This window comes from Mugil cephalus, chromosome 16 (assembly GCF_022458985.1).
Source record: "Mugil cephalus isolate CIBA_MC_2020 chromosome 16, CIBA_Mcephalus_1.1, whole genome shotgun sequence".
Lineage (NCBI taxonomy): Eukaryota > Metazoa > Chordata > Actinopteri > Mugiliformes > Mugilidae > Mugil > Mugil cephalus.
The window spans coordinates 14,254,463-14,281,886 of NC_061785.1; the positions used below are offsets into that span (position 1 = coordinate 14,254,463).

Sequence of the window (27,424 nt, forward strand, 5' to 3'; positions counted from 1 at the left end):
AAATGAAACCAGTTCACTATGTTACAATATACCACACAGAGGGGAACTAGACTCGTTAAAGAAGAAGCTGCCTGGATGTGTGGCGAAGCGTCTTCAAGAAACTAGTTGCCTTTGCTTCCGTGTTCTTAGGATATGTCATGGGGTGACTGAGGACCTTCACAGACATAGAGAGGACTGAGGCTGATAGTCCTAATACGAAGTAGCAGAAAAATCATACAATGTTTAATTTAAAAAAAAAATTAAAAAATGAAATGGTCAATCTTATGTTGGAAAAGAGGTAAACTCAGGGATTAGCAAAGTGATCAGGATTTCTGTTCTTTAAACGTCTCTCCCTAGAGTATAGAATCAGTATGGCTATAAAAGAACAATTTAAGAGCAGATAAATTACATCCAATTTAAAATTCACCCCATGCTGAGAAAAACCAAACACCTCCCTCCACGTCTACTCATATACCTTCACCTTGTCCTATCTCCCAGAATTCCTTTGCCTTGTCGCCCTCCCACCCCTATCCTTTCTCCGCATCTTTCATCTTCTATCCATTTTACTTCTACACTGGTGGTCATACTGTATCCCCCCCTTCCCCCTCTCCATCTCCTTGGGGTAAAGACGTAGTGAATAATTCAGAACGGGGCCCTGATTTATAAGAGCGCTCGTAGCTCTCAGACATTTCAGTCTTGCTCATCAGTCCGTCAGCTCATTATAGCTAAAAAACGGCACTGCAGAGTAATCTCCAATGACACGGCGCGGTTCTCCAACTAGTGTACAACATCAGCACAGTGCGTTGAAAATGCACTGGTGTAAGCAGCTGCGGCTTTGCGGCGAATGAAAGGGCATGATCTGGCTCTTCGTATGTTATCGCACTCAAACAGCCAGGCCCGGTCTAAGGGACGGAAATGTATCACTTTTGTTGTGTGAAAAAAAACTCCGGGTTTGGCGATTTAAGAATTGATGGGAGGTATTTCATGGTCTACTGTGTGTTGAAAAATTTAACCATCCAAGCTGTGAACTACATCAACAACGGAGGAGGGAGCGATTACCATTTAGTTTCCCCCCACCCACATCTTCCCAGCTGCTCTGTAGATCAGAGCAAGCCGTCTTCCCATCACAGGCCCATTTCTTCTGAACCCCAAAATAGACATACATTACAGGCTGCTATTTGATAGATATTTGATAGATTTATGCTCCAGGGAGCACTCATATGGGAAAAGTTATGATGCTGACGTAAATGTCTCGTTGCATGTGGGGAAATAATAGTGGTGAGAGAAACTGGTGATTACAATAGCCATTCTTATACACTCACTAAATGGGATAATTTGAAGGTAATTGAAGTATAGGGATATTGAACAATTACTTATTATGCTAGGGTTTCATCTAAAGAACCTGTGAGAAACCCAGTACTCTGAAAGCTACTTACGAAAGCATTGCAGTCCCTGACAACATACTGCAAGTTGAATTCAGTATGGATGCATTTAATGTAAGTGTGCGTTGTAAAAGCTGCACGATGAACAATTGCATTCAGCTACACTTGGACGGATAATCTCGTAAAAGCAGATAACTGGATTTAGAGTTGTATCTAATCTGAATATGGCATTTATTCCACTTGCAAAAAAATGAAGATTCATTTTGAAAACCTATATAGGATCAATTCTGATTTAGCTCACGTACGTTAGTTAACCCTTCAAGACCTGAACATCCGCCTGTGCATAAAAAAAGCAAAGCCGTCCATTCTTTTGTATGAAATGCTACAATATGTGTTCAGGTCAAAAATATAGATTTCATCGTTGCAAAGCGTTACTTTATACTGTGGTTTTATGTGGGAAGTCATCGACTTGATGTTCACTACATATTAGTTGACTTTCAAAAATCCTAAGTCGTTCAACCCTAATCTGTAGTACGGTAAGATGAACACATAAATATTAAATGTGGATCATGCATGTATTTGAATTATTGCTTCAAATTCTCGAGGTCTAGAATAATCTTAACTGAATAGTTCCGCGTTTGGGGAAAAACTCAGATTAATTTTCTTTCCACAAATTGCAGTTAACCTAAATGCGAAGCTACACACAGAAAAGAGATCGCTAGGACACGTTCTATCAGTAATAAAGTCTTGCTACCAGTCAGCTGCAAATTCTTAGATGGGCAGAGCGAATTCCCAGAGTCTTGATTCCACTGTGGGACAGCTAACTGAGACTCAAGCACATAACCCCTGAAGTGAATTTCGATACCTCACGCTAGTGTTGAGCCAATTAGCAGGCAATTAGCTTACTTTTATGACTGAGAGTAGACGTTGTGCATTTTACTAATTGATACTCTTGTTTACTGTATGTGAGGCTGCTTTGCGGTATCGTAGGTGCATTTCAGTCATTGTGGTAGTCACTTTTATTAGAATATGAGTCTGGTAACCCACCATTTTGATATCATTATTGTTCGTGTCTCGAACAATGCAGACAAAAAAAATATTTAATCAGATAGCCCTACCAGCAGTTGAGACTGACTTCCAGACAATCACTATGATGCTACGGTGCTATTTATTTAATTATCAACGTAAGCCAATTTTTATTCTGTTGTTTAAACAAGCTACCCATTTCGTTGCCATATCATTGTTTTGTACAGTGACACAAAGCAAAGACAACTATGCCTTAAAAGGTCAGGGGGTTTTACCAACCAGGAACTAAAACAGACCCAGATATCCACAAACAACCTTTAGGCCCAACTGAATCTGCATGACTTGTGTGTGTGTTTCTTTGTACTGGGTTTGGTGTGGTCAGGTCAGCAGGTCATTTTACTATGGAAAACCATCACGTACATGTGACACCAGGATCAGGTGCTAAAGACTATTCTTCTAGGGTAATCAGACTTCCCTTTAGTCCACAGGGATGATACATATATGTCCACTTAGAGCTGCCTTATGGGTGGTTGGGGTCCTCAATAATGCAAACTCAAACAGACATTGACCACCTGTGGTCAGTTAATATAGACGAGCTCAGAACATGATCCCAGCCTGCCCATAACATGAGGATATGATAGACCTGGCTAAATGCTGCGAGATAAACCACCCAAAACTCCAACCTCCAAGACATTACCAGTGATCTGCTCCACTGAACCACACTGGTCCACCAAAGTTGACCTCCAGGCCCTTAGAGGAACTCTTATATTACACTTATAAAGATAAACCTTGCCTCTTGATCACCTTCACCCTCAGTTGCCTCACCACATCCCATTTTTGTCCCATTCTCACTTAACTAGTTTTCCAACAGTGTCAAAATTTCACACTGTTTTTTCACTCACAGCACTTAAAGACTGAACAGGCCGTGTTTCCTGCATGGCTGACTTTGCCAATTTCTCAAAATCTCCTTCAGAAGTTTCAATAAGATTCGACTTCAGCCGTCGTAGTAGCTGTGTTGAGCGCAGACGGAGAAGGATGAAGTAAAGTGTGATCAGTGAAGATGCCAGTAGAAACAAATAAATTTAATCTGAGGAACAGGTGCTTTATAGACAGAGGACAGAAGGAGGGCGCTTCAGCAGCTTTTCACAAGGGTAGATGGATTAAATTAAGACTTGGGGTAGTTACACAACGAGATCTTTAGTCAGATCTATCACAAACCGTATACGGAAGCATGTCGGTCAACACGCCTATATAAATACTGGGACTGATGCACTGTACCACTGCTCAGCACGGCTCCTTCCCTGTTGTCTTTATTGCCTGCTGCCCCTTTCTTTGTAAAACCTCCCCAGCCTTCTCCTGTATTAGCACCAGGCATGCAGACTCAGCAGCAGGTTCATTAGCTGCACGCATGTTCATTTACCTGACCTCACGTCGGAGGAATGTCTTGGATGTGTACCACAGATTCTGCATGAGAGAAATCTGTGAGCGATGCAGTTTTGCAAATATATTCCCGAGGAACACGACAGTAAAACCGCTCCGTCAAAGTGAAGACATAAAAACATGAAATAGCTGACGAGCTTCCTGGTTTTGGTCGTGAACGGTAGATGGAAACAAGCCATACAGCCGTACAAATTAATTTATTAAATGAGTCAAACGAGCGAAGCACTGTCTGAAAAAACAAATCAAGTGAAGGGTGTAGGGCGTGGGCTAAATCTTTAGAAACCTTGAATGCACCACAGGTGTGAGACAGCAATTAATGTAAGGCATAGATCTTCAACGAGGGGGGGGGGGGGGGGGGGTCCGCGACCCCTAGGGGGTCTGCAGAAGTACTGCAGGGGACTTGATTGATTAGACATTTTTCATATATTTACATTAGTTTCCCCCACAAATGTAAATTTCTTTAAAGACACATTAGCATGAATCCAACACATTTAAGTAAAGGGATGCAAAATGATGATAATAATGTAAGTTCATAAATAACACTAGGTCGAGTTTAATATAGGGGTCCTTGGCCTGAAAAATGTTGAAGACCCCTGACGTGAGGCATTCAATTAATTAGACAATTATTTATGTTATATTTGTATATTTCCAACCCTACAGTTATTATTTCTTTGTCTAATTCATGTTGTGTTTCCATACCATTCCTGGTCTCTAGGAACAAAGTGATGTTCTTGCGCTGCTTACGTAACCAGATTACTCAGAGAACCCCGGCACACTGATAACTTTGTGATCTCTATAATTGCTCTGGTTGAATTACATCATTAAAGGACATACTGTAAGTCAATAAGCAGCTCTGCTGTGTTATGGCGATGTCTGACTTAAAGGATTATTGCACCAATGTGATGAATTGCCTTAATTTGTTCAGTTTTAAGTCTGCCAACATGTCCACCTGGTACTTTATGTGTAAATGCATTCTCAATTGAATTTCCAGTAAATGTACTCGCACAGCACACATCGATAAAGCAATACTGCGTGACGTGCACAATAAAAGAATGAGATATCACTCTTCCTCAAAGGCCTGGAAGCCTTCACAATAATAAAAAAAAATACCTAACATATAATAAGTAGAACAAGTAAACGGCATTTAGGCTACATTTAGATACAGGTTGTTCTGTCGAGGCAGAGTAGCAAAAAGGGGTAGCTGTTTTTGCCAATGTACAGGACATAAGAAGGATAAAGGCAAACAACTAGGGCTCCACTGCGAGCCACAGGCCCACGGACGTATTTATGAATTTAATTTGTGTTTTTCTTAAAGAGGAACTTGGCAGCCGGCCTCAACGCAGAGGGGAGTTAGGACCCAGAGGAGAGGACACTTGGGGAGCACTTAAAATTAGAAGCAGACTTCTCCTTCTTTCTCTTTCTCTCTCTCTTCCTTTCTCTGTGCCTCCACTGAAAGACAAAGACACAAGGAGGAAGGGAGAGGAAAGAAGACATAGAGAGAGAGGGAGAGAGAGAGAGAGAGAGAGAGAGAGAGAGAGAGAGAGAGAGAGAGAGTCTGGAACTGGTTTTGTAGCCACATCTTGTAGGAAATCCTGAACAGAGCGAGTTAACGAGGGACACCGAAACCACGAGTGCCGAGGCTCCCCTCCCTACACCCTGTGTGTATACTGTATACGCATGTGTCTATCAGAAAGAGCAATACACACCCTCAGCTAGACTGCATCTGCCCACGGAACCACTACTGATAAACACAAAATAAAAACACTTTACATGCACAAACACACACCGACACATACGTCGAGGGGCCGGCAACTACACAATGGATAAATAGAGATAAACACACGCTCTCGCAGGATTACGTATTGCACAAACAAACACAAGGCTCGAGCTTGTTTCAGGTCAAAAACAGACGCGTACGCAACCACACGAACACGGAGACACACACACACACACACACAACTCTCCGGGGACCAGACAGGGTTTCCCTCAGAGTCTACATCTGCAAACTGTATGTATGGGATGACTGCAAAACACACACACACACACACAGAGAGAGAGAGAGAGACCTCCCTGTGAGCTATGCTGCGTTAGCCTATAGTGGTATAAACACTAACAGAGACCAGATCTTACACAAGCGCACGCAACAGTATGCATATTTATTACGAACACACACACACACACACAAACACGCAGGAGGAGGCGGAAATGAAGGGAAGGAGCGGATGATGGACTGGTGACTGAGAGAAAATATTAATCAAGACAAAAAGCACATGTCACTCTCTTTCTCATCCCGCACTGGAGGGATCTGCACCCTCTGGGGGGGCAGCGGGTGCATTTTTCCTCCAGAAATGATATCGTCACTTGTATGAATGCGCGGGAGCATCAGAATGCAACATGTGCGACGAAGGGAAATGGCGGGATGCGGGCACTGCAGGTTTTTCATCACACACCGCTTCACTGCAACTGACTGGGAATCATCTGAAGCAACGCAGCATTCGCACGTCACAGCAGTGTTTGCTCCATAAAATGGATTTGAATAATGCGTCACAATGTAACCTATTCTTCCACTTGTGAAGAGGCTAAGCTAACGGTCTCTAGGCTAAACATCTGCGCATACTCAGATTACACTGACCTCTTAACCGCAGCCATTCTGACTTGTCACAGCGTTGAAAACCCAGATGTCAATATCGCTGATGTAAAAAAGAGGTCGAGTTGCTGTACTGTAATGTAAAAGAGGTTGCTGGATACTGGTTGTATAGTCGTCTTTCAGGTGTTGATTCGGTTTCCCCCGCGTTCAGCGACCGCATTTTCGACCGCAGCAGTCAGCTGCTTTCATCAGCAAAGTTATAAAACCTCAGCAGCTGACTAACAAACACAGTGGCACGTGAAGAGCCAGATCGTTTTCTGGAGGAGACCAAAACAGAATAATTATTTTGCATTTCTCAGGGGGAAAGAAATGTGACTCATGACGACATGATGAGGCATAGCTTGTTGCGTGGTTTTTTGTTACCATTGTGCAGAATGAGACTAGCTGCTCCAACTAACCAACTGTTGGATTATCTTTACACTGACTTTATGAATTTACACTCTTCACACTCTTATCTAAAATACTATTATTTAAGTATGTAAATGTTGATCTGATAAGTCAGTCTGGCCATAGTGTTCCTAGTTTGTGGCCAGTGGCGCCATATGGGGGGGACAAGTTAGGACAACACCCAGTTTGGCAGTAAAAAAAAAAATAAATAAAATCAAAAGGTAAATAATACTGACCAACCACCCCCATGATTCTGCATGAAATGGTTTGTTCCTGCCTTAGTGCGTCGGTTCAGCAGCCAGCAGTCCGTAGTTGCTAGATCCAAGATATAATACTTTGGCTTGTGTACACACATACGTGCACATACACACACGTACACGGGCGAACACATATGCGAGTGCACGTATACAAACATATATGCACCTATACCGACCCTTCAGCCTTTACAATGAGGGGGTGGGGCCCAATGTGATTTTTTTTTCATGGGCCCCAAAATTCCTGGTGGTGCCCCTGGTTGTGGCTCTTTTTGTAAGTTAAACTGCTGTGCTGAATTCCATTAATCCAAATACGCATACATGGACGGACAGTCTCATCTGTCAAAACAGTTAAAGCCCAGGTTAAACTAGTAGCATAACGACCGCTGGGGCGGTTTATTTAAGTGCCCCAGTAAGCCACGCCAGACAGCCAGCATGCTCAATACCACACCCGTAAAACTGGAACACTTGTTACTTGTTACTCACATCTGCTTTGTCACCATATTCCTGCCTCAATAGTTGCAGATGCAGAAAATCTCAATTTCTGGAAGTACATCAAACTGCAAATGATCTATTTGTAGTTCAGCAAGCATATAAACCCGCACCTCGTTTTCTCCAACGCTCACATAAAACTCATTAAAGTAACACAGCTGTTTCAGCTAACACCTTCACTGGGAGGAATCATCAGCTGCTGATGTACCGACCTCCGACATTTTCTCTTTGCCAGCCTGACTGATCGCATCCGTTTCACCCGACCCTGCGACCGCCTTTAAATTTGGCGAGCCCCTCGCTGGTGGGAGTTGCCCCTCCTCGGCCGATCCCAGCGCAGGTGTAGCGTTTGAAAGGACGCCGAGGCTCGGCGCTCTCGCAAACTGCTGTGATCAGATTCTGGAGCAGCCATCACGCTGTCGCCCCCGGGACATTAGGCTCTAATGGCTGCGAAACTGTAAATGTCACAGTGATTTGGGCCAAGCACCGATGGGGAGGAAGCCCGGTAGTGTGTGTTTGCCCGTGTCTGTGTGTGTGTGTGTGTGTTAGTCTGTTGTCATGTCAGTGCCACTGTCTGTGCAAAGCGATCGCAGTGAAAGGGCACTGAAGTGAAGCGGAGTAATTACAGTATGACAAAGGTAAGGACACAGATGACACAAATGCGTACACACACGCACACACACTTCCTCTTGCTCTCTAGCTAACCATGACCACATCCAGATACACAATGCACTACATTAAAACTCACTGAATCTTCCCATGCTAGGCTACGCTAGGCTTTAGATATATATATTTTTTTAAAAATAGGAGCTCCAATTTCAGATAAAGTAGGTTTTCTTTTCACAAGGCATAGTTAGTTAGCTAAATATATTTCTGTTAGTTTTATGAGTTAATTGAAAACACTATTTGGCGTCCATGCCATCCTGTACGCTGCAAGGTAGCTGCAGATATACAAGAGAACACTAAAGTCCTCACCGGCTGGGCTTCCTTCCTTCTCTGCGATAGACTGGCCCAATGACAGCTGGGATCGGCTCCAGCACCCCCCCCTCCGCAACCCTCTGGTGGTTGCAGAAAATGAATGAATGAATGAATAAAATGCTCGCTGGCCTTCAAATGCAGATGAGATGTGTCGAAGCTATTGATCGCCATAGGGGAGCAGGAACAGAATGGGAGATAAAGGAATTTACACACATTAGGAAATTAGTAAATGTCCTTCTTTCTTCTAAAGGTTACTACTGTAGAGTGAAGGCTAGTTTGCCACACAAGCCAACACCAAAACTGTTTCATTTATTCCACTAATACCTTTGTCGTGGTACTTTAAACCTGTCGCAGTTGAAGGGTTGCTCAATCATTGTGTTGTTGGTGGCACCATCTGCTTAAACATTAACAGGCGCCGTCACCGCATCCATGGAGCGCTCTTGCTAGCTTCTTGCTCTGCTGTCTCTAGAGTGAACGTAGCAACACGGATGCCAAGTTATGATTGGAAAGTCGCTGTCTGAGGTAGAGGTTTGACGAACGGCCACGTGCAATGATCCTCATGATCCACTGCCACGCATTAAAAAACAGTTTCCACTGCTTTCTGTGGCCGGCTCCTCATTACACAACAGCCTTTAGATGCAGGTCCCCCTCCGGTCAGCCCCACTGTGCAAACGAGATGGCTAAAGTTCATTAGCGTTCTCTCAGCATTCACCATATCTGCATTAACTAGGACAAACCGGGCTGACGCGGCAGCAACGCTCCGGGCGCGGTGCCGAATAAGAGCGCTAATTGAGTGAATCACCACCAGGCAATCTGCTGCCACATTGCAAGATGGTGTTGTGCTATATGCTGCATTTACATTGCAGAGTCTACGGGGCGGTCAGCACGCACGCAGGATCCCGCGCGCGGCTTGGCCCGAGAGGCCGACGCGCATATCATGATTCTTGCATAAGCTACCCCAGAGGTATTTATATCCCTCGTTTGTTATCTATAATAAGACATCTCTCCCTTTTTTTTTTTTTTCCCCTCGCTCCTTCACCAGACTCCCTGGTCCTGCTGCGGGAAAATCCTGATTAGGGTCCTGATGGCTTGAAAGAGAACGATTGAGATAGAGATACAGAGACTAAGAGGGGGAGGAGGAGGAGACAAAAAAAAAAATGTGACAAGACAGATGTATTTCTGTGTGCGTCTGTGAATTATTGGCATTGCTGGCAATCCACAATGGACAGATTTGACAGTCAACCGATTTGACGCACCACTTGTTTGTGCCATGAGGAGAAGTGTGTGTGATTGCGAGAGTGTGTGTGTGTGTGTGTTGGTACAGAGATAAGGCCAGCGGTCAGGTCTGGTGTGTGTCAGTGCCGCCTGAGTCCTTAGCTAGTAACACGGTCCAAAACGGACACATCTATCAGACATGGCAACCCCTGCTGTGCTGCAGCTCATCAACTTATCAGTCCGTCTGAGGAGAAATACAGCAGCTGGAGAGGAGCGGTGTCGTTATCACAAAAGAGCCGAGGGTGGAGCAGGGATGTGCAAAAGAAAGAGAAATCCCACGCGACAAGTATAAGGCTTGAGTAAGGAGGTAGAGGAAGGATAATACATTAAACTGAAGCAGGCGCTGAGACGGGGAAAGATGCAGATCGGCAGGAGTTAACAGAAAGGCAACGGAGAAAAGAAGGAGGCCGGCCGGGTACCGGCCGTGACGTGGACCAGATGCAGCCACGTTAGGACGGTTGAAGATAACTCGATTCAGGCGCCCAGTGAGGTTTCGCCGCGTCCGGGCTAAACGTATGGTCCGGCCCAACCCTGTCTCCGTTCCTTCGCCTGCACCCCCGCCCCCTTGCGTTGCCACTCACACTGCAGCCGAGCTCAAGTCTTCTACAATACGCTAATGAGAAAAAGCTGGTAGAGAAAATCCTGGACCGACTCCTACATAAACTTACAGCCATCTCACGGAAAGCCCAACGAAGAGGGGGGCTAAGGAAGAAGAAGGAAAAAAATACCGTATTGAAAGGGAGCGAAAATAAGACGGATTTAGAAAGGACATATGTTCATTCGTTTTGTGTATACATGCGGAATGTGGTGCACAATATGTAAAGTTCATTCTATTATCCGCAGGTTCGGGGGGGTCGGGTTGGTCTGGAGGTGGGAGGGGTTCTGGACCGGCTGTCATTGGGCGAGAGCCAGACACCCTGGACAGGTCCCAGTCCATCGCAAGGCAAATGTGTAAAGTGTCTATATTTATATCTAGCCTGACTGGATATAATATTAAGGCACCAAAGAGGTTATATTATAATAATGCCTTTCAACCATCCAACCGAACACAAATCCGGCCACTAAATCAATCACCCGACCACAAACCAGTCAGCTACAGAAGAACCAAACTTAAAATTACAGCAACTTGTAACTAATTGTTTCATTCTGCTAAGGGGAAAAAGACAGTTTCGATTTCCTAAACAAGAATATGTTTGTACTTCCATTCGATGCCAAAATTCTATGGAGCACCAGAAGTGCCAAAATACAAATAAAACATAATATAACAATAATAATTATTCTGTTTTTATTTGCTTCTCCATTCATCTATATTTTTAGCTTTCCCCACTGGATTTTCTCATTTACTTATTGATTGATTTTCAAATGTACTGTGTTTTTGTAGGTGTATTATTTTTGTTGCCATTTCAGTTCCAACCGGTTAGGAAACGGAAAGGTCAACACCGTGATACACGTCGAGTGACAGCGTTTCTTTACACAAGAAATGTATAAAGAAAAATAAATTTACAGAAAAAGACAAATATCAATTTCACATGTAACTTAATAATTTATTTTCTTTCTTTTTGTTTTGATTGAGCCATTCCATTTAATTTCTGGCACTTTTGCTCCTCCATAACATCAGTGCTGGTTGAACAAATTAAATATTCAGTTCACCAGTTCACTAGCAAGCTAACTAGTCGGAAACCAGTGAGTAACGGGACCTTTCAAATCAATCAATCAACCAATCTGTCAAGCAGGCCTTTATCCAACTACCCGAACATCAAAACACAAAACAATCCAGCCTTTCAGCCAACAAACAAGCCTATAAACCACCTATAAAACAACCAGCCAGTCAACCAGACCATTTATCTAACCAAACTATCCCTGTTGATTTACTGCACATGGCAGCGACAGAATCGTTTGGTTTTTTTCATACCTCTTAATCGTGACAAGCTGTTTTCTAAAGCGGCAGTAATTAAGCGCCACAGTTTTGTCTGTACTAATTGTTCACCCTGTACAAATAATTGATGGACATATTTCCTTTCTGGAGACAAACACACACACTCACACACACACACGTAACTGTGGTTCTCAAATTCAAATAGACAATAGATTTTCCCCCTGCAGGGAAAACTAAAGTGAGACACACAACCACTGGGAACTACATTTTTTGTTTTACAGGGTCACAGATGAGACCTTGAAGGCAACGTGTCCGTAAAAGCCAAAGCTTAATCCCTCTTCTCAGGACTTCACTAGCTCCTGTCATCAAGACTCCGACAACCCCTCTCTCCCTGCCTTTATTTGTCCTCCAATCTGCAGGAGCTATCCTGTGGTTTTTACGGGAGTCACATTAATTTGTTAACTAGGCCACCGGAATCAAAGGAATGGAAGGTCACAAAACCAACAGACAAAGTGAGTTGAAGCGACGCGCACACAACAAAACAATACGCGCGCATGAAGGCTGGATGCGGCCTCGGACCCTGAGATATTAGGATTTTCGCCCCTTGCATACATGCAAGCAAATCCATGAAGGCAAGAAAACAGTAAACACAATCACACAATCCTGCAGAGTGACACACAGAGTGAGAGTGCTTCCTGCTGCTGTCTGGCAGTCTACAGCGGAGTTTGTGGTTTACCCCTGAATCACTGCGGTCGGAGTCTCACCGGGTGCGTATCGGGTTCGCCGGTCCTCTGCACGCCAACACACACAGCTGCCCTGCCCGGAACCCACACACACACACACAAGCATGGGTAACCAGGTTACTCAGAGAAAAGCGGGTCGCTCAGGTAATTGGAGGCCCCGTGGTGGTTCTACCAGAAAAAAGGCCAAACCACAGGTTGGGTCCACAGAGCTCCTTTGTGAATCCAAAGCACTCAGAATCTGTTCTGATGTTTAGATTAGGCTGCTAAGGCTTTTCCTCGGGATTGGGCACACAACTCGGAGACACACTTTCCAGTCATCGCATCGTGATCTTCCGTCGCTTGTTAATCAGGGTCTGGCGCGGCGGTGTGTTTTTCCTTACATTTCCTGCGCGCGTTCCTCCTCATATGCCTTGGCGTGACGCGCTACCTGCAGCCCACTATAGGAACTATGAGTCACATGGTAAATTCACGGTAAATTCGCGTTTCCACTGCCCCAGTTTCTTCAGCGCAACAATGGGGTCTTGTTATACTGTTTGCCCTCGGTTGCTCCGAGTTTCCCTTTTCTCAACACTTTTTTTCACTCACTGTTTAGTTCCAGCCTGACCACTTTGACCTTTTTTTTTTGTCAATCAATATAAAGCTGCCAGTGAGACAAATTAAAGGCCAGACCACAATTGACGAATCTGAAATGTTTGTTCAGAACAAAGCGGCCTGTGTTGAAATCGCCACTGAAAAGGCACAACAGTGACTGGAGAGACGAAGGACAGTTCTAATCATATTTATTTCTCAATATCGTACCTCTTTTGCATCTCTGAAGGATGCTGAAGAAGCTGCAATCAAGAAAGTTTGGTGTTAAATGTATTTAACCTCTGCTACAAACTCGGGAATTAATGCAGACTGGAAGCCAGAACAACATCCACTGCCTACAACCTATTTCTTTTTTTTTTTTTTGGATGGAAAGTTGGTCTGGAACCCCTCCATTGGGAATTGATTACGCTCCGGCAAATATCCACCAGGCCAATCATGGGCTTTACGTGTTGATGGACAAATGAGTAACAGCGATGTAGTCATGCACGTGCCATGGAGCTGAATTCGTTCGTTGACAAGAAAATGGCTCCGATTGGTTGTGGGACTGGCCAGTTGCATGAAAAATGGCCACCGTCGGAGAAGTGAGCTGTTTAGAGTCCACGCTCATATATTGTGAACTTCAAACGATCGACTTTAAAGGACGGACCATTAACAGAGATTAAGTCATTTGTCGAGAAAGCCTTCGCCACTTGACGTCATGTTGTGTTGTTCTGATTGGTTGGAGGACAATCCAGTTGCGTGCAGATGTATTTTTTTTCTCTCTGTAGCAGTTGAAACATGCCCCATAATGAAATCCAAATGGCGTGTTAGCAGGCTCATATTTTGATAAATCCTGGCTGCCCAATTTGGGGCCCGCGGGCCAAATTTGGCCAGCCACCAATTATATTTGGCCCACGCCTTGCCCACTGTGTAATTTTTCCACCGCCAGCGCTTGGAATCTGCGCTCCCTCCCGCCGCTCGCTCCCATTAAATACTGTTTAGCGGTGCACTTCCACTCCTGACCAAAAAATATCACTGTGATACACTGATGGTAGGGTGGCGCTGTTGAGCTCCCGCCAGCTCAAATCCTGAAGTGAGGTGAGGGGAGGTGAAGAAGACCAGCAGCGAGCGAGAGGACGCAGATGGAGTGTGTTAGGTGGTGGCACACAGACAAGCGATAATTCAAAACTTTGGAAAACGATCTTTTATCTTTTAACCGAGGTCGATTCCACCACAGTGTATGTTGTATGATTGTCAAGTTTTGTCGCATGTTACTTTGCCTGCTGCACCAAATGTCTTTGTATTTGATGATATAAGCCCAAGGCCTAGTAATGTTCCATGTCTGTCTTCAATTATTCTTCTGATTTAAAGAAGCCAGATAGATGTTCTGTATTTTTTGTACATAAATGTGAAGCACAATAACCAGTGTCACTCATTTTCAAAATTATTTTATGAGTGTTTATTTTGCACAGGCATCCTATATATACCCATATTTAAACTAATGTACTGCAAAATTTAAATTTTGTGAATGGAGCAGTTAATACTGAAAGAGACTTTAACAGAACAGAAGGTGCATTTTCCACTAGTAAACCTATATTTATCTCTCCCTCTCTCTATACATATTTATATAAAGTTGTTGGAGATATCTCTCTGAAAAGGAAGCCAGTACAAGCAGCAATTTTCTTCTGAAAAGCGTAATAATCAAGGCTCAAAGGAAAGCTTTTCCTGCAGAAGAAAATAAAAAAAAACACCAAACACCAGGTGTGTCGAACTGAAAGTGGGGAAGCTTTAACGACCTGCATGCAGGGTAGCGCGGTGCCCCGGCAATCAGCGGCAGAGTAGAAAAATGGGCGGCAGACGGAGCACAAAGAAGGGTTGTCTTTGTGTTTAAGAGCTTAAACAAAACTCCTCATTAAGGGCAGACCTCTTACCGAGACGTCTGCTCACACCTCAACTGCAGCCGGAGCTCGGCTTCTCCCGCCTCCTCCTCCTGATTGTCACTTCTGTTACTCATCAATAATTGGCGCTTCCAGCGTCGCGGCGCTTGAATCAGCGCGCTTCACGCGCATACTGTACAGCGTGTCAGGAGTTTGTCATTGCCGGTAAACTGATCTGTCACCGTCGTTGTTCGGAGTGGGTTCAACGTATCAAAGGAGGCTCAAAGAAGCCAAGAGCAAACGCGCAGTGACTAAAAGCAATAAACCGACCGACGTTCAAATCTGAATGTGACAAAGATTTTCATGCACAATAACAAAGCCCTACACCCACACGCCCATGCCTACATAAATACCAGCTACGGCGCTGAATGTTTTTGACTGGGGCCGCGCTCTCATTACAGCTCTTTTAGTTTGCAGTTATGCAAGTTTTCATTCTGCCACTTAGTCTCCCATCTTGAAAGGGGAAGCGAGGCAGAAGGGTTTCGTGCCGTCTACGGGTTCAACAAATGTAACAGCGAGGTGTCGAGGGAAACATATCTCCTGTAGCCATTATCCCCGTTGACTCGCAGCTTCATAAATGATTTCCTGCATTTCCCAGAATGCCTTCTGTGCCCCTACCCGAGAGAATAAACTTGAACATGCTGACAAAACCAGAGAGCAAGTGGTAGCAGTAAGAGGTTTTCCTGGTAGTGGTGGGAAAAGAGAAACCAAATAAGTGGTCCTGCATCGTCAAATACAGACTTTCACTTTCTACAGCCTCAACTGCATCACTGCACTACTACCACTGCAGTACACATCTTTTTTTTTTTTTTTTTTTCAACAATTAATCTTAGAACAAAAAGTTGACCCACCCAGCACCAGGCGAACACACAGGCTATGTTAGCAACCAGCTAGCAAGCCATGTAGCCACGCATTAGCCTTAGGAGTTTATGAAAACCAACTTATATATAACAGATAAACTTCTAATTATCACAAGGAAGAAAATGCAGATGGACGCTTATGTTGCTCAGTGCTATACGACAGCATATTTAGCTTGTACTGCAGTTTCAAGTGAGCCAGAAAACCACTAATGCAGATTTAAATTCTCTTTATACCGAATGGATATGTACATGCGGGTAAGATTACGTTAAAAGTCACCAAGGTGGACTGAATCGAGAAGTAATAAGCGAGACAACATTTATTTTGGGGAGTATTTTTGAGGATAAACTTTCTCTTTGAAAAATAGAAAAAGGTAAAAGAACCAAATGGATTAATGTGTGAAAATGTTTCCATTTCTGCCCCTTGCCTGGAAGCCAACCCGGCAGACCAGGGAGGACCTTACGCGTTGATGGACAGAAGAGTAACAGTGACCTGTCGTATGTCGTACACATCATCTCAGCCCCGTGGAGTGAAATTAGTTTACAACAAGACGTCTCTGAATGGCCTATTGTGAAATCCATATGTTACCAGATTCATATTCTGAGAGTGAATACACCAGGCTAGTGTGTTAATAAAAGTCAGAATTTAAGGCAACAGGGGGTCTGGAGGTACTGCATGAAAATTGATTATGTATATATACTTTGTTCATAATTATATATATATACACTACCCTACTGTTGCACATGTTTGAAATAAAAAATGAATATTTGAATGTGTGCATTATTTGAATAGCTTGACATATAATACAAAATGATAATTAATTAAATGACAAATAATAATGTATATTTATAAACAGCACTCAGCCGAGTTTAATATAGAACACATATAGTAGGCAGGGGGTCCCTACTACCATCAGTTTGGGGGTCCGTGGCCTGAAAAACATTGCCGTATACCATAATATCTAGCACTAAGTGGGTGCAGGTTTGCTGACACTAAATATAGCTATAGCCTGCTTGTCTACCCTGCAGTCACTGACATGTTGCACAGAGCCCTCATGATGATCATTTAGTTAGCGGGGAATCTGACTGGCCAGTAACATATCTGCATTAAACCCAGCGTGCATGATCACTGCAGGCTGAGGAGGGATCCTTCTGACAAGTTGCGCTTTACATACAAATCCGCTTTTTAAAGTCTAAGCTAGGCGTACGTTAAATATTAACATGACCGTGTGCACGGCTCTAAACACAAACACTCTCCGGCGCGCACGCGTCGTCCCTTGCGGCCCGCGCTTTACATGCAAAATACATCCAAGTCGCATCACGTGCTCAGCGAGACGCATGAATCACGGTCTGAAGACCAGCCGCACACGCACACTAAAATGAATGTCATCCTCTGACATATGGAGGGAACACATGGGGAATGTGAAAACGTGCATTCCTGGCATTCGTGTGGATGTTACTTAGACATGTGCCACCCACCTAGACCAGACCAGACACCCGCACCCCATAGCAATGACACTCCTCGATGGCAGCAGCCATCCCCAGCAGGATGCCGCGTGACAAAAGCACACACACAAAAATGGTTTAACTCAAAAAACTGATCAAGTATCTTTGGGATGATCCACAAAGGGCCCTCCCCTCAACCCATAGGACCCAGAGGCCCCCACTAACAACACAGGACACCCTCAGAAAGTCCACGTCCATTCATTAACGAGTCACAACTGTTCTGGAGGCACAAAGGAGACCTACACAATATCAGAAAGGTGGTCATAATGTTATGCCTGATTGGTGTGTATGCATATGTATATAAATAGTGGTAATGTGTAGAATGCACACGCATGATCTTACACACCTAGGAAAAAAATTTCTGATAGAATTCAGAGTGAGGAACAAACTCCAGAAGAAGCTGGAGAAATTCTCCAAGGAAGTGGGGGGGAGGGGGGAAATATGAAAGTGAAGTTTTTTGGCGGGTACAGGCCTACTTTATCACCTCTTAAAAAATGCTCTCTGAAATCCCACTCAGCTCTCCGACTGAGCCTCCTTTTTTTTTTTCTTCCTGCCATTTCTTTTTCTTTTTTTTTTTTCCTTTTCTTTCTTCTTCCTCCGCTGGCTTTGGAAGCCGTCGGAGATGGCGAACGCACGGCCCTCCGCGCCCCCCCACCCACCCCCGGGCTTTTCACTCCAAAGAGAGGCAGAAAATAGCGAGGGGTCTGAGGGAAAGGAGTAGCGAAGGAGGAGGAGGAGGAGGAGGAGGAGGAGGAGGAGGAGGGCGGGAGGCATTTTCTGCCGATTGAGCAAGTGTCCGCTTCGGGCCGCGTTATTTGACGGACGCGCCCGAGCGACGGGCGACAAACGCGAAAGGGCCGCTCTGCTGATGCGCAGAGCAGAGCACAAGGAGGGGAGGAAAAAAAATATTAATCAGCAGCTTGTTTTGCCAAAAAATCCCTCCGTTCCCTCGAGTGCAAGTGGTCTATCAGCCTTTTCTGTGATGTTGTTTCAACGTGATGACAAACACCTAGCAGGGCCAGGTGTCCTCCCTCACCGCTCGCCGATATGTAATCCTCCGCTTAAATCGGAGCGAGCAAAAAGGATAGAGAGCACTGGAAGAGTTCCCAAACTCCCCTCCTCCTCCCCCTCCCTCTCCTCCTCCTCCTCCTCCGTCTTGGCACGACATCCAGCTCCCCGCCAGAGAGGAGACACCTACGGGAGTCCTGTGGAAGTGTGCTCATGCACACGTGCGCCCGCTTACACAACCTGGGCTCACGCACGCGAGCGCGCAAAAGCCCTCGCTTTCCGTCGTACACAGATTCTGCAGGAATAATTAACAAAGGCGGTGGAGGGAATTTCACACAGGCAATGTGCTGGGCAAAACATCACTCAGAGTGCGCACCCCAGGGGTCTTCAATTAGACCCTAAATACCTCACCGAGGATCCAGGGGTCCTAATTACTTCAGACTGTCGAAAAATGGCCGCCGGCAGCCCGGGGCCAAGGGCTTACTGAGGATATGCCTGCTTAGAAAAGATTCTGGCCCTGAGATCAGTCGGGTGTTCCCGTGCTGTTAGTCTGCGGCGTCAGACAGAGGACGGGGCCCCTGCGCATCAGAGCTGGCTGCTGCTGCTGCTGCTGGTGGTGTTGGATGTATTTATAGAGGAGGGAGAGCGGCGACTCCTGCAGGATTACGAACCAGAGAGCAGGGACGGAGGACGGAGCGGCGTGGAGAGGCAGAGGCAGAGGAGGGATCAAGAGAGGAAGGGCTACAAATATAGCTGGAGATGCATCTGCTCTCTCGGATACGGAGCGCCGGCGTATACACACGGATTCCCACGGCGCAGAGCACAAACACACACACACACACAAGCAGAGACAAATCGATGTCAGTAATGTTACGACGCATTACACAGTCAGCGACCTTTCCCTAAATCAGCGCAGATACGCGTTAAAGGGCAAGCGAGAAGACAGAAGAGGTCTAAATACAACCGTTAAAGCCAGAGGGACGCCCGTGCACTCGACGTTCACACATCAACGCAGGTTACAAAGAGGCCCTTTCAGCGCTTCGAATTCCATACAGCGTGTTGAAGCCGGGTCTGTGAAACGGATCCGCTTTCAAGGCCGACGACCTCGATTGACTGAAAAGAATCGGCCAGTGCTTGGGGAAAAAAGAAGAGACACGCGTTGAGTGTTGGCAATCGCCGGAAACCAAATAGTCACAGATAAGCTGAGGAGGAATCCTACTTTTATAGGGGAAACTAATCCAGACTGTGACATATGAATCTGTAACGCAGTCTACAAGCAGACGTGTGTGTGGGTGGACTTGTGCACCTATGCCACTGGATCATTCGTTTTGCATGGCGTGACATTGTCACGCCAGTCGGGATGGTCCACGAGACATGGATCAATTTACCCACGTGAAGGAAAAGGCAGAATCGTCAGCGAATATTATGACTCAGTCAGGACCACTTTGTTCATATGCAAAAAAAAGAAAAAAAAGAATTTTTGGCGGCATGTCTGTGTTCTGGGACCCCCGCGACCCTACGTGGAGAGCAGCAAAGTGCCACAGTATTGGTAGACACACTGGTAGACGCACCACAACAGGAGGAGCTGGGGTTGAGTCCGCTTGCGGAGCCGAGAAGCGCCAAGAGATGTCAGCTGACATGGGATGGCTCAAACTAACACTCTGCAAAGAATCCAAACATTACTTTGCTTCAGCTTGTAAGAATCGGCTGCTTTTCTTTCTCTTAAAAGTCGGTCAGTGAAAATGTGGCGATGACTTTCCAACTTATACACCCATCAGGCATAACATTATGACCACCTCCCTAATATTGTGTAGGCCTCCCTTGTGCCTCCAAAACAGTTGTGACTCACCAGAGAATGGACATGGACCTTCTGAGGGTGTCCTGTGGTGTCTAGGCCTTTGGGTGGGTGGGTGGGGGGGCTCAGTGGATCAACCCACAGATACTTGATCAGTTTGGAATCTAGTGAATCTGAAGGCCAGGCCAGGTTTTCGTGTATTTTGAGTTGTTCCTAAACTGTTTGAGTGTCTGAGTGTCTGTGTCAGGCTGCATCCTGCTGGGGAGTGTCGTTGCTATGGGGTCAATGTTATTTACATATTTACATCACCTCTCAGTGGTTTTAAGTGTTTGTAGCCGATGGTTGTACGCACACGGGGGTTTGGCAAAGAACCAAAAAATTACTTGAGCTTGTAAGAATTCGGCGGTTACTGAAAACGTGGCAACAACTTTAACTTCACCTTCACAACTTTACACGCTCAGACAGCCTTAGGGGTACATTTTTTTTTTTTTTTTTCATCCAGTACAAAAGTTTTGCCCTAATATGGGGGCCTGGGCAGGGGTGCAGTTAAAAGTAAATGTTTGAGAACCCCTGACTTGGATAATAGTATCAAGGATCGCCTTTGCTCCCCGCCGGGCCTCTGGGGAGCGATGCGCCCCTGCTGCTATAAAAGTCTATTTGTGAGACCTTTTAAAGATTTGACATTTACAGACATGGAAATCAGCTGCAATCACTGGGAGGCCGAGGCCAGGACAAAGGAGGAAAACAAAGATGAGAAATAAAGATGAGAGGAGGATGGAGGGTGAGTGAAAGAGTAACAAGTGCGAGCAACATCTCGGATACAGGGCCTGGGGGGAGTGGGGAAAGGGGGTGGGGGGCAGGGTGGTTTCGTCTCAATTAAAATGGTGACAAATGAGGAAAGAGGACAAATGAGCGACAGACGGCAGAAGGCATGGAGGGAGAGAGGATGCGGGCGGAGGCGTGGGAGCGGAGGCAGACGGAGAAGGAAGGAAGGGACGGAGGTAATCCAAACGACATTAACGCGCAGCATCCAACAAGAGAAACAAAAATCTGTCTGAAACCTCCAGAGCGGCATCGGCCAAGGAGACATTCATTCCAACAGCTCGCCTCGCATCCAGCCACCAGCGAGACCTCACACGCACAAACATCCATGTTGCCTAAACACAGGGTGAAAAACACTGGGAGACAGAAAAGACTCTCTAGTGCCTTCTCTCCCAAACCCCCCACCCCCCCCCCCCCCCTGCTGCTCTCAGGAGGAGTGAATCAGTGCAGGTCTGTACACTTATGAATCAATAATACACTTCAGAGGCAGGAGTGATTCAATAAGGCTCTGCGGCTTCAATTGACACCACCCCTCCGCTGCTATTCAGCCCCAAGGAAAAGCTCGATGAACAGCCACTCCAGGTGTGTATCAATAAACTAATTATAACCCGCGGCCCCTTCGCTCGGGTTCAGTCTTGCGAGGTCAATGGATTTTCATCCCGAGCAGTCGTTATGAATAATCGATTGGAGGATAAAAAATAAACAATAATAATAAAAAAAAAAAAAAAAAAAAAAACGGCTCACAAGAACGAGGACGGGTGAAGACGAGTGCGTGGACTGGAGGGCCAAAACGCACACATGACAATGGCCCCCAGCTCCAGAGGGACCAAAGCCTATCTGAGGCTCACAAATACACCTGACCCCTCCTATGGAGAAGATTCACACAACGGCAACATGTTCACACACACACTCACCCTCGCGGAAATGTGCGCCAAAGCAGCCCATGTGCTCACTAACATTCCCTAGTGGTCACCGGATAACCCCTGAGGTCAGCTGGAAAAGCTCCACAGCCAAGCAGCTGTCTCTTACCTGCCACAGGTGGAGGCGCGCGTGTGCGCATGAGCAGACTCCGAAGTTAAAAAAAAAAAAAAAGAAGAAGAAGAAGAAAGAAAGGATATGGGTTGCAGACCATTTTGAGACACCAGCTCCGGGGGCGGGTGGTTTGTTTCAGGTAGAAGAACACCACCGGGGCCAGGGTGGGGTAGGGCAGACTCTCCTCGCCGCTCGCCGACGCATCCTCCCCGGCCGTAGAGATCCCGTCTGGGGCCGGGGACGCCGCCGGCTCCACCACCACCACCTCGCCGCGGTCACCGCCTCCCGTCCCGAGCCCGGACAGGTCGTTGAGCCGGATGAAGGTCCTCGGCAGAGAGGAGCGACCCTCCGAGCCCCTGGCGTCGGGGGCCCCTGAGAGATTTCCTTCCCCATCCTCTGCCATCATTCGCCTCCTGTGAGGGAAACGGGCGATCACACACACACACAAGATTCAGTAAACAGAGATGACAACCATGAGAGGGAGAGGGGGAACGAGAGAGCGCATTATGAGCGCAACCTGAACTAAATGTGCAGATTTGCACTGTTGAAAGAAAATAACTTTGCATTTGGTGAAAGACGCACTGCTGCACATATGCGCACAATTAAACACTGGAAGGAAAGCAACACTATAGAGCGGCTAGGTGGTGGGGAGGTTATTTTAGGGAAATGCGCGCACACATAATAGGCGAATATTACACATAATTGTTTTCACGGAATAAATAATTTACAAAGCTGCTTTGTTTTTGTTTTTTTGGTGATTTATGTCGACTGATTGCACATTTGCTATCCTCGCCTGGAAAATAGCATGAAGCTCCTAATGAGGCTCCTTAAACCCAAGAGGGGCTCGCATTCCTTTTCATCAGAAACAAAACCCCAGATCCTGGAACAATGGCATGCAGCTCTTTCTATTGCTTTCCAAACTTCGCCAGAATCATCAATCTGCCAACTACGCGCTGTTTTTTTGAAGTGATCTTATCTTACTGTAAGAGTGACGGGAGCATCTTCTCGTTAAGATTCATTACCTGTAATGGACTCGGTAGATGTGCCCAAAGCGCGCTCAGTCATCGCATGATCAGTTATTGTGGCGGCTGTAAAAGTCCACACCAGCCTGGAGAAGAAAAGGAATCCTCTTGGTAAGAAGGGAACGGGAGGAAGGGAGAGATAAAGAAGAGAGAAAGGGAGCTGGGGGAGAAAGGAGGAGAGGGTCTTGTGGGTTTTGGTGCGTCTAGTGGACCGTATAGTTTCCAGGTGGCGGAGCTGCGCGGATCCGTCTGAACAGACGCGGTGCGCCCAGGCCCCGGTCTCCGGTGTCCAAGAAGCCTCTCCAGGGGCCTCAGTAACAATTCCCAATCATCACCCCGTTGAAAATGAAAACCCCTGGCAGTGAGAGTTTGCGTACTTTACAGCGCCCAGGCTTTGTTAGAAATACCGACGCCGCGCGCAAACTTCTTCACGCTTCTCCTCCTCCACCTCCTCCTCCTCCACCACCTCTTCCACGGAGCTGATGGGCAAACCCCAAAAAGGAGAAATTAAAATTGATTTGCCTCCCCGCGCTTCCTCCGCCGCTCTTCCTCGTTCAGATGAAGAATCCAGCACTTTTCATTGCATCCACACGCGGGTTTTCTTCAGCGCGTATCCCGGACGAGTGTGTTAAAGATCCGTGGAGATGCTGCTGCGCATCCATGAACGCGCGCAAGTAAAAACGCAGGCGTCAAAGAGGCGACCTTTGATATTTTCTAAATATCACAAACGCCTCCCCTCTCCATTGTTGCGCACACGAAAGACCGGGCGCTCCTGCTCTCGCTCTCCTCTCCTCCAATCTGTGTACTCGGTTCCGTCCATCAGCGGAGCTCGCACAGCTGGATGAGGGGGGGGGATACTAACTTCTCAATCCCCGCCCAACGAGCGCAAGACTCTGCGCCAATCGCGGCTCGGCCTGGCTCGGGTCTCCCTCCTCACTGGCCGAGCTGCGCGTCAAAGATGAAGTTGCGACGGGGAAGGGGGAGGAGAGGAGGAGGGGTGGTGGGGGTGAGGAGGGGGGGCGAAACAGCTGGAATCTTAATGTCAGCTGTGCGCCAATGGGAAGCAAGGGAGTGATGGCATTTAAGGAGCGTTGCACGTGATTGGTGCGGGACTTTATTGTGTGGAATTAGGGAAGTTGGCACACGGTGACTCCGGCAGGCTGTGGATGTGTGGTGAAGCAGTCTGCGTTATGCACTTGTTGCCTCGGCCAAGGCAGAACCGAGAGAGGATCCAGGTGAAACCGTATACCAGAGTCACCCGGGTCTTCTGGTTTTTGGATTTTGCAATTTTTGAGAATAATTATGCAACCCCTAATAGGTCCCAACGCGCATGGAGCCGAGGCAGTAAAAGTTAGCATGGAGTTAAAACTCTCCCACAGTGTGCTGTCTGCTGGAGACCAGGACATCCCTCTAACCCAGAAGCACTTTTTTTTTAAAACTTGCAAAGCCAGTCTGAGCTTTAAGTCACCTTGGAAAGTCAAGAAAAACAACACGTGCGTTTGAAATGTGTAGGAATTATAGAGTGTGGTTTAAATAACACATGCATATTTTTCAAATTTTCTTACAAGGACCCTGGTCCTTGGAGGAGTGCACGCTGGTGGCCACTAGAGGAAGATGTTTCCCCAAGCCGCCTGTCTCTCAGAGTCACACCTACAGCTGCTTCAGGACGTAATGCAGCCTGAGGCAGAGCACACAGTAGTAGCCCCCTCCTTTTTTTCCTTTAATGATGCATCCTCTCTGCATCACAAACCTCTTCCCTGTTTCAGATCTGTTTGTTTTTTTCGATGCAGGGATTCCAAAACCATTGTGCACACAGACAGCAGACCCCGAGAACATTATTCACTACACAGCAGCAGCAGCAGCAGCAGCAGCAGCATACTTTATTTTCATTACCGCATTTGATCGCTGATCTGAGAGCAGGAGCAAATCAATGGGGTGGACCAATTTCTTTCTTTTTTTTTTTTTTTTTTCCATGGCATCCATTCCAGCCTGCGCTGGTGTATATTAATCACCTGGTCTGTTCACACATAGCTCATTGTGGAGGAATAGACTGAGAATTACGCGTGGCCTAAAAAATAACAACTGCATGTGGAAACAGGAGGAAACAAAATGAGAAAAAACTACCTCTTTCCAGCATCTGTCAATAGACCTTGTTTGCAGCGATTACTTAATTGTGTACTTTCTTAACAGAGCATCCGTCGAACACACATCGACCCAACGCTGCTCGTGCCTGTTAGCCAGGAATGAAGCCCAGCTCTGAATACAATCAAAAGTGCCACAGACAGGTTCTGGGCGAAGTTTAAACGCATGCATTAATAATAAGCAACATAATTATGCGTTTATTATTCATAAAGTGGAATAAAGAAATGGCATTTCAACACTGAATGCCTACAAACACCTCCCAGGGCGAACTTTTATGAGCAGCTGATGAACGACGTTTGCCAGTGCCGGCCACTTCGAGCTGAGGCCTTAATTTATCAGAGTGAGTGATCTCAGTTCTCTGGGAATAGCCTTCTCTCGTGGCAACTCCACAGACCTCCTGACCCGCGGCTGTTTGCGCAGTCAAACACCATTCATGTTTCAGCTGACCGCCGTGGCAGAGCAATCCTCGTGCTACAACCAATTTAAGATGAAATGGGCATTTTGAAAGATGATTCTCAGACTGAACCTGTTTAGCTCTGCGGATGCAGCGTCGGTCCATGGTTTTCTCCACGGGCCCATCCCCCTGCTTTGGTCAATCCTGCTGCCATCAAGGAGTGTCACTGCTGTGGGGTGGGGGCGACTGGTCTGGTCTAGGTGGGTGGTACACGTCCACGCTAATGGCAGGTCCAAACGTTTCGCAGGAGAACATTGAATTGTCAAAAGATGGTCAGTGTTGTTCACTTCTCCTTCTCCTGTCAGTGGTTTTAATGTAGTGGCTGATCGGTATATACCTTAATCCTAGATTGAAAAATAAGTAAATAAAAAATCTGAAACAAGGGCAACTGGATCTTTTCATGTCAGACACTTTACAAGCTTTTTCATAGCAGCCTCATACGGCCTAAATTCATTCTTCACACACATCATTCCTAATCGTAACAAGTAACATCTTGAAAGTGAGGACACCGTTGGTTGGTTCGTACCCTGTACTGATCCAGAGTGAAACATCCCAACAACTACATCAACGGACGGTGAACTGTATTCCCTCTTTCCATTCCTGGCCCCCGAAGAATAAACCCTGATGGTTTTGGTGATCGGCCACCACCATGACTTTGATTCTCATTCTTGTTTATTTTTTTTTGCTCTATTGGATAGCCTGCAATGAAATTTGCACCAGTGTCCCTCACAATAACTTTGCAAATCACTGACAAACATCGGATGCCTCCTCAAGCCGCGATGGATCTCTCGCTCGCATAATCTTCTGCAGGCTTCGGGTTTGGCCCGTCTTAGGAGGACGAGCCGCGTTCGTGTCAGCGGGTGACATCTGATCCCCTTCCAACACCGGATTCCCTAACCTCTGACGTCCCTCGGGGGGCGAGATTGTTTTTATGCAATTGTATGCTGATTCGTATTGAATTATCTGATACCTGATAATCACTCATTATCATGCACCGTGCACCGATGTCTGTGTGTTGATGTACGTGACTGCGCTCGATCCATGTTATCGAACCCTCATTAGTCCTCCCCCTACAGTCTCCAGGAGTGAGAACAGTCCAGAGGAGGTAATTACTATATTGATCATTGAGTCATCCCGTGTCCTTGCTCCAGTATTGTTCTTCCAGTTAACCCTTTGCACTGCAGGACGGGAGGCGGTCTAATCACTCAGTGCCTTAATGTGCAACTGTCACAAACAAGCCCAGAGTTTGTAGCCTATAAAACAGCTCTTTTCCTGTTGTCACACAGACACATTAAAAACCAATGATTGTTGTCGGAAAGAGGAGAAACGCAGGCGAAATGCTAACGACGCATAAAAGGTCACGATCGATTGGAAAATAGCTTGAAAGGAACATCTGCCAGTTTAAAAAGTAGATATGTTGTTAAGCAGGGGTTGTAAGCCTGATGGCGCACAAATAACAATCATTTACTACTGCAGCATGCTCTCTTCCAATAAAACTGAGATTTAGTTCAGCGTCGTAGAATTGATGCCATGATACGGGGAATCGTTTGTTCTAACTCCCAGTGTCACCGCAGGATATTTAAATGTTTGAGTACAAAGGAGATAGGACTATTTGTGTTTCACTTTGAATTTGTGTTCTGCAGAAATATCTCCCAAATGATAGTATCAGCTGTAGGCTATTGTGGGAAAACAAACTGGTGTACAAGATTCTCTGTTTTGACAAATGACAGATCTAACAGCCAAAGTATCCCAAGAAGGGGTGAGATACCAACAAACTGAAATGGAAATAAAAAGAAATCACTTAAA

The 27,424-nt window shown here is 46.0% G+C and overlaps 1 protein-coding gene across 17 annotated transcripts in view; it reads right to left on the reverse strand.

Annotated features, from left to right (window-relative positions):
• cacna1g (calcium channel, voltage-dependent, T type, alpha 1G subunit) overlaps window positions 1-23,882 on the reverse strand; it is a 256,906-nt gene extending 233,024 nt beyond the window's left edge. For 12 of the 17 annotated variants that reach the window (XM_047609737.1, XM_047609734.1, XM_047609733.1 and 9 more), the window contains exons 1-2: window positions 23,023-23,868; window positions 22,087-22,413 (exon numbers count right to left, since the gene is read on the reverse strand). In XM_047609737.1, coding sequence (XP_047465693.1) covers window positions 22,087-22,406 — 320 coding nt within the window. In that variant the 5' untranslated portion in view covers window positions 22,407-22,413; window positions 23,023-23,868. Of the gene's footprint in view, window positions 1-22,086; window positions 22,414-23,022 lie in introns of all 17 variants that reach the window. The other 5 variants (XM_047609742.1, XM_047609731.1, XM_047609738.1 and 2 more) reach the window with 3 other exon arrangements.
• Between the last annotated feature and the right edge of the window lie 3,542 nt (window positions 23,883-27,424).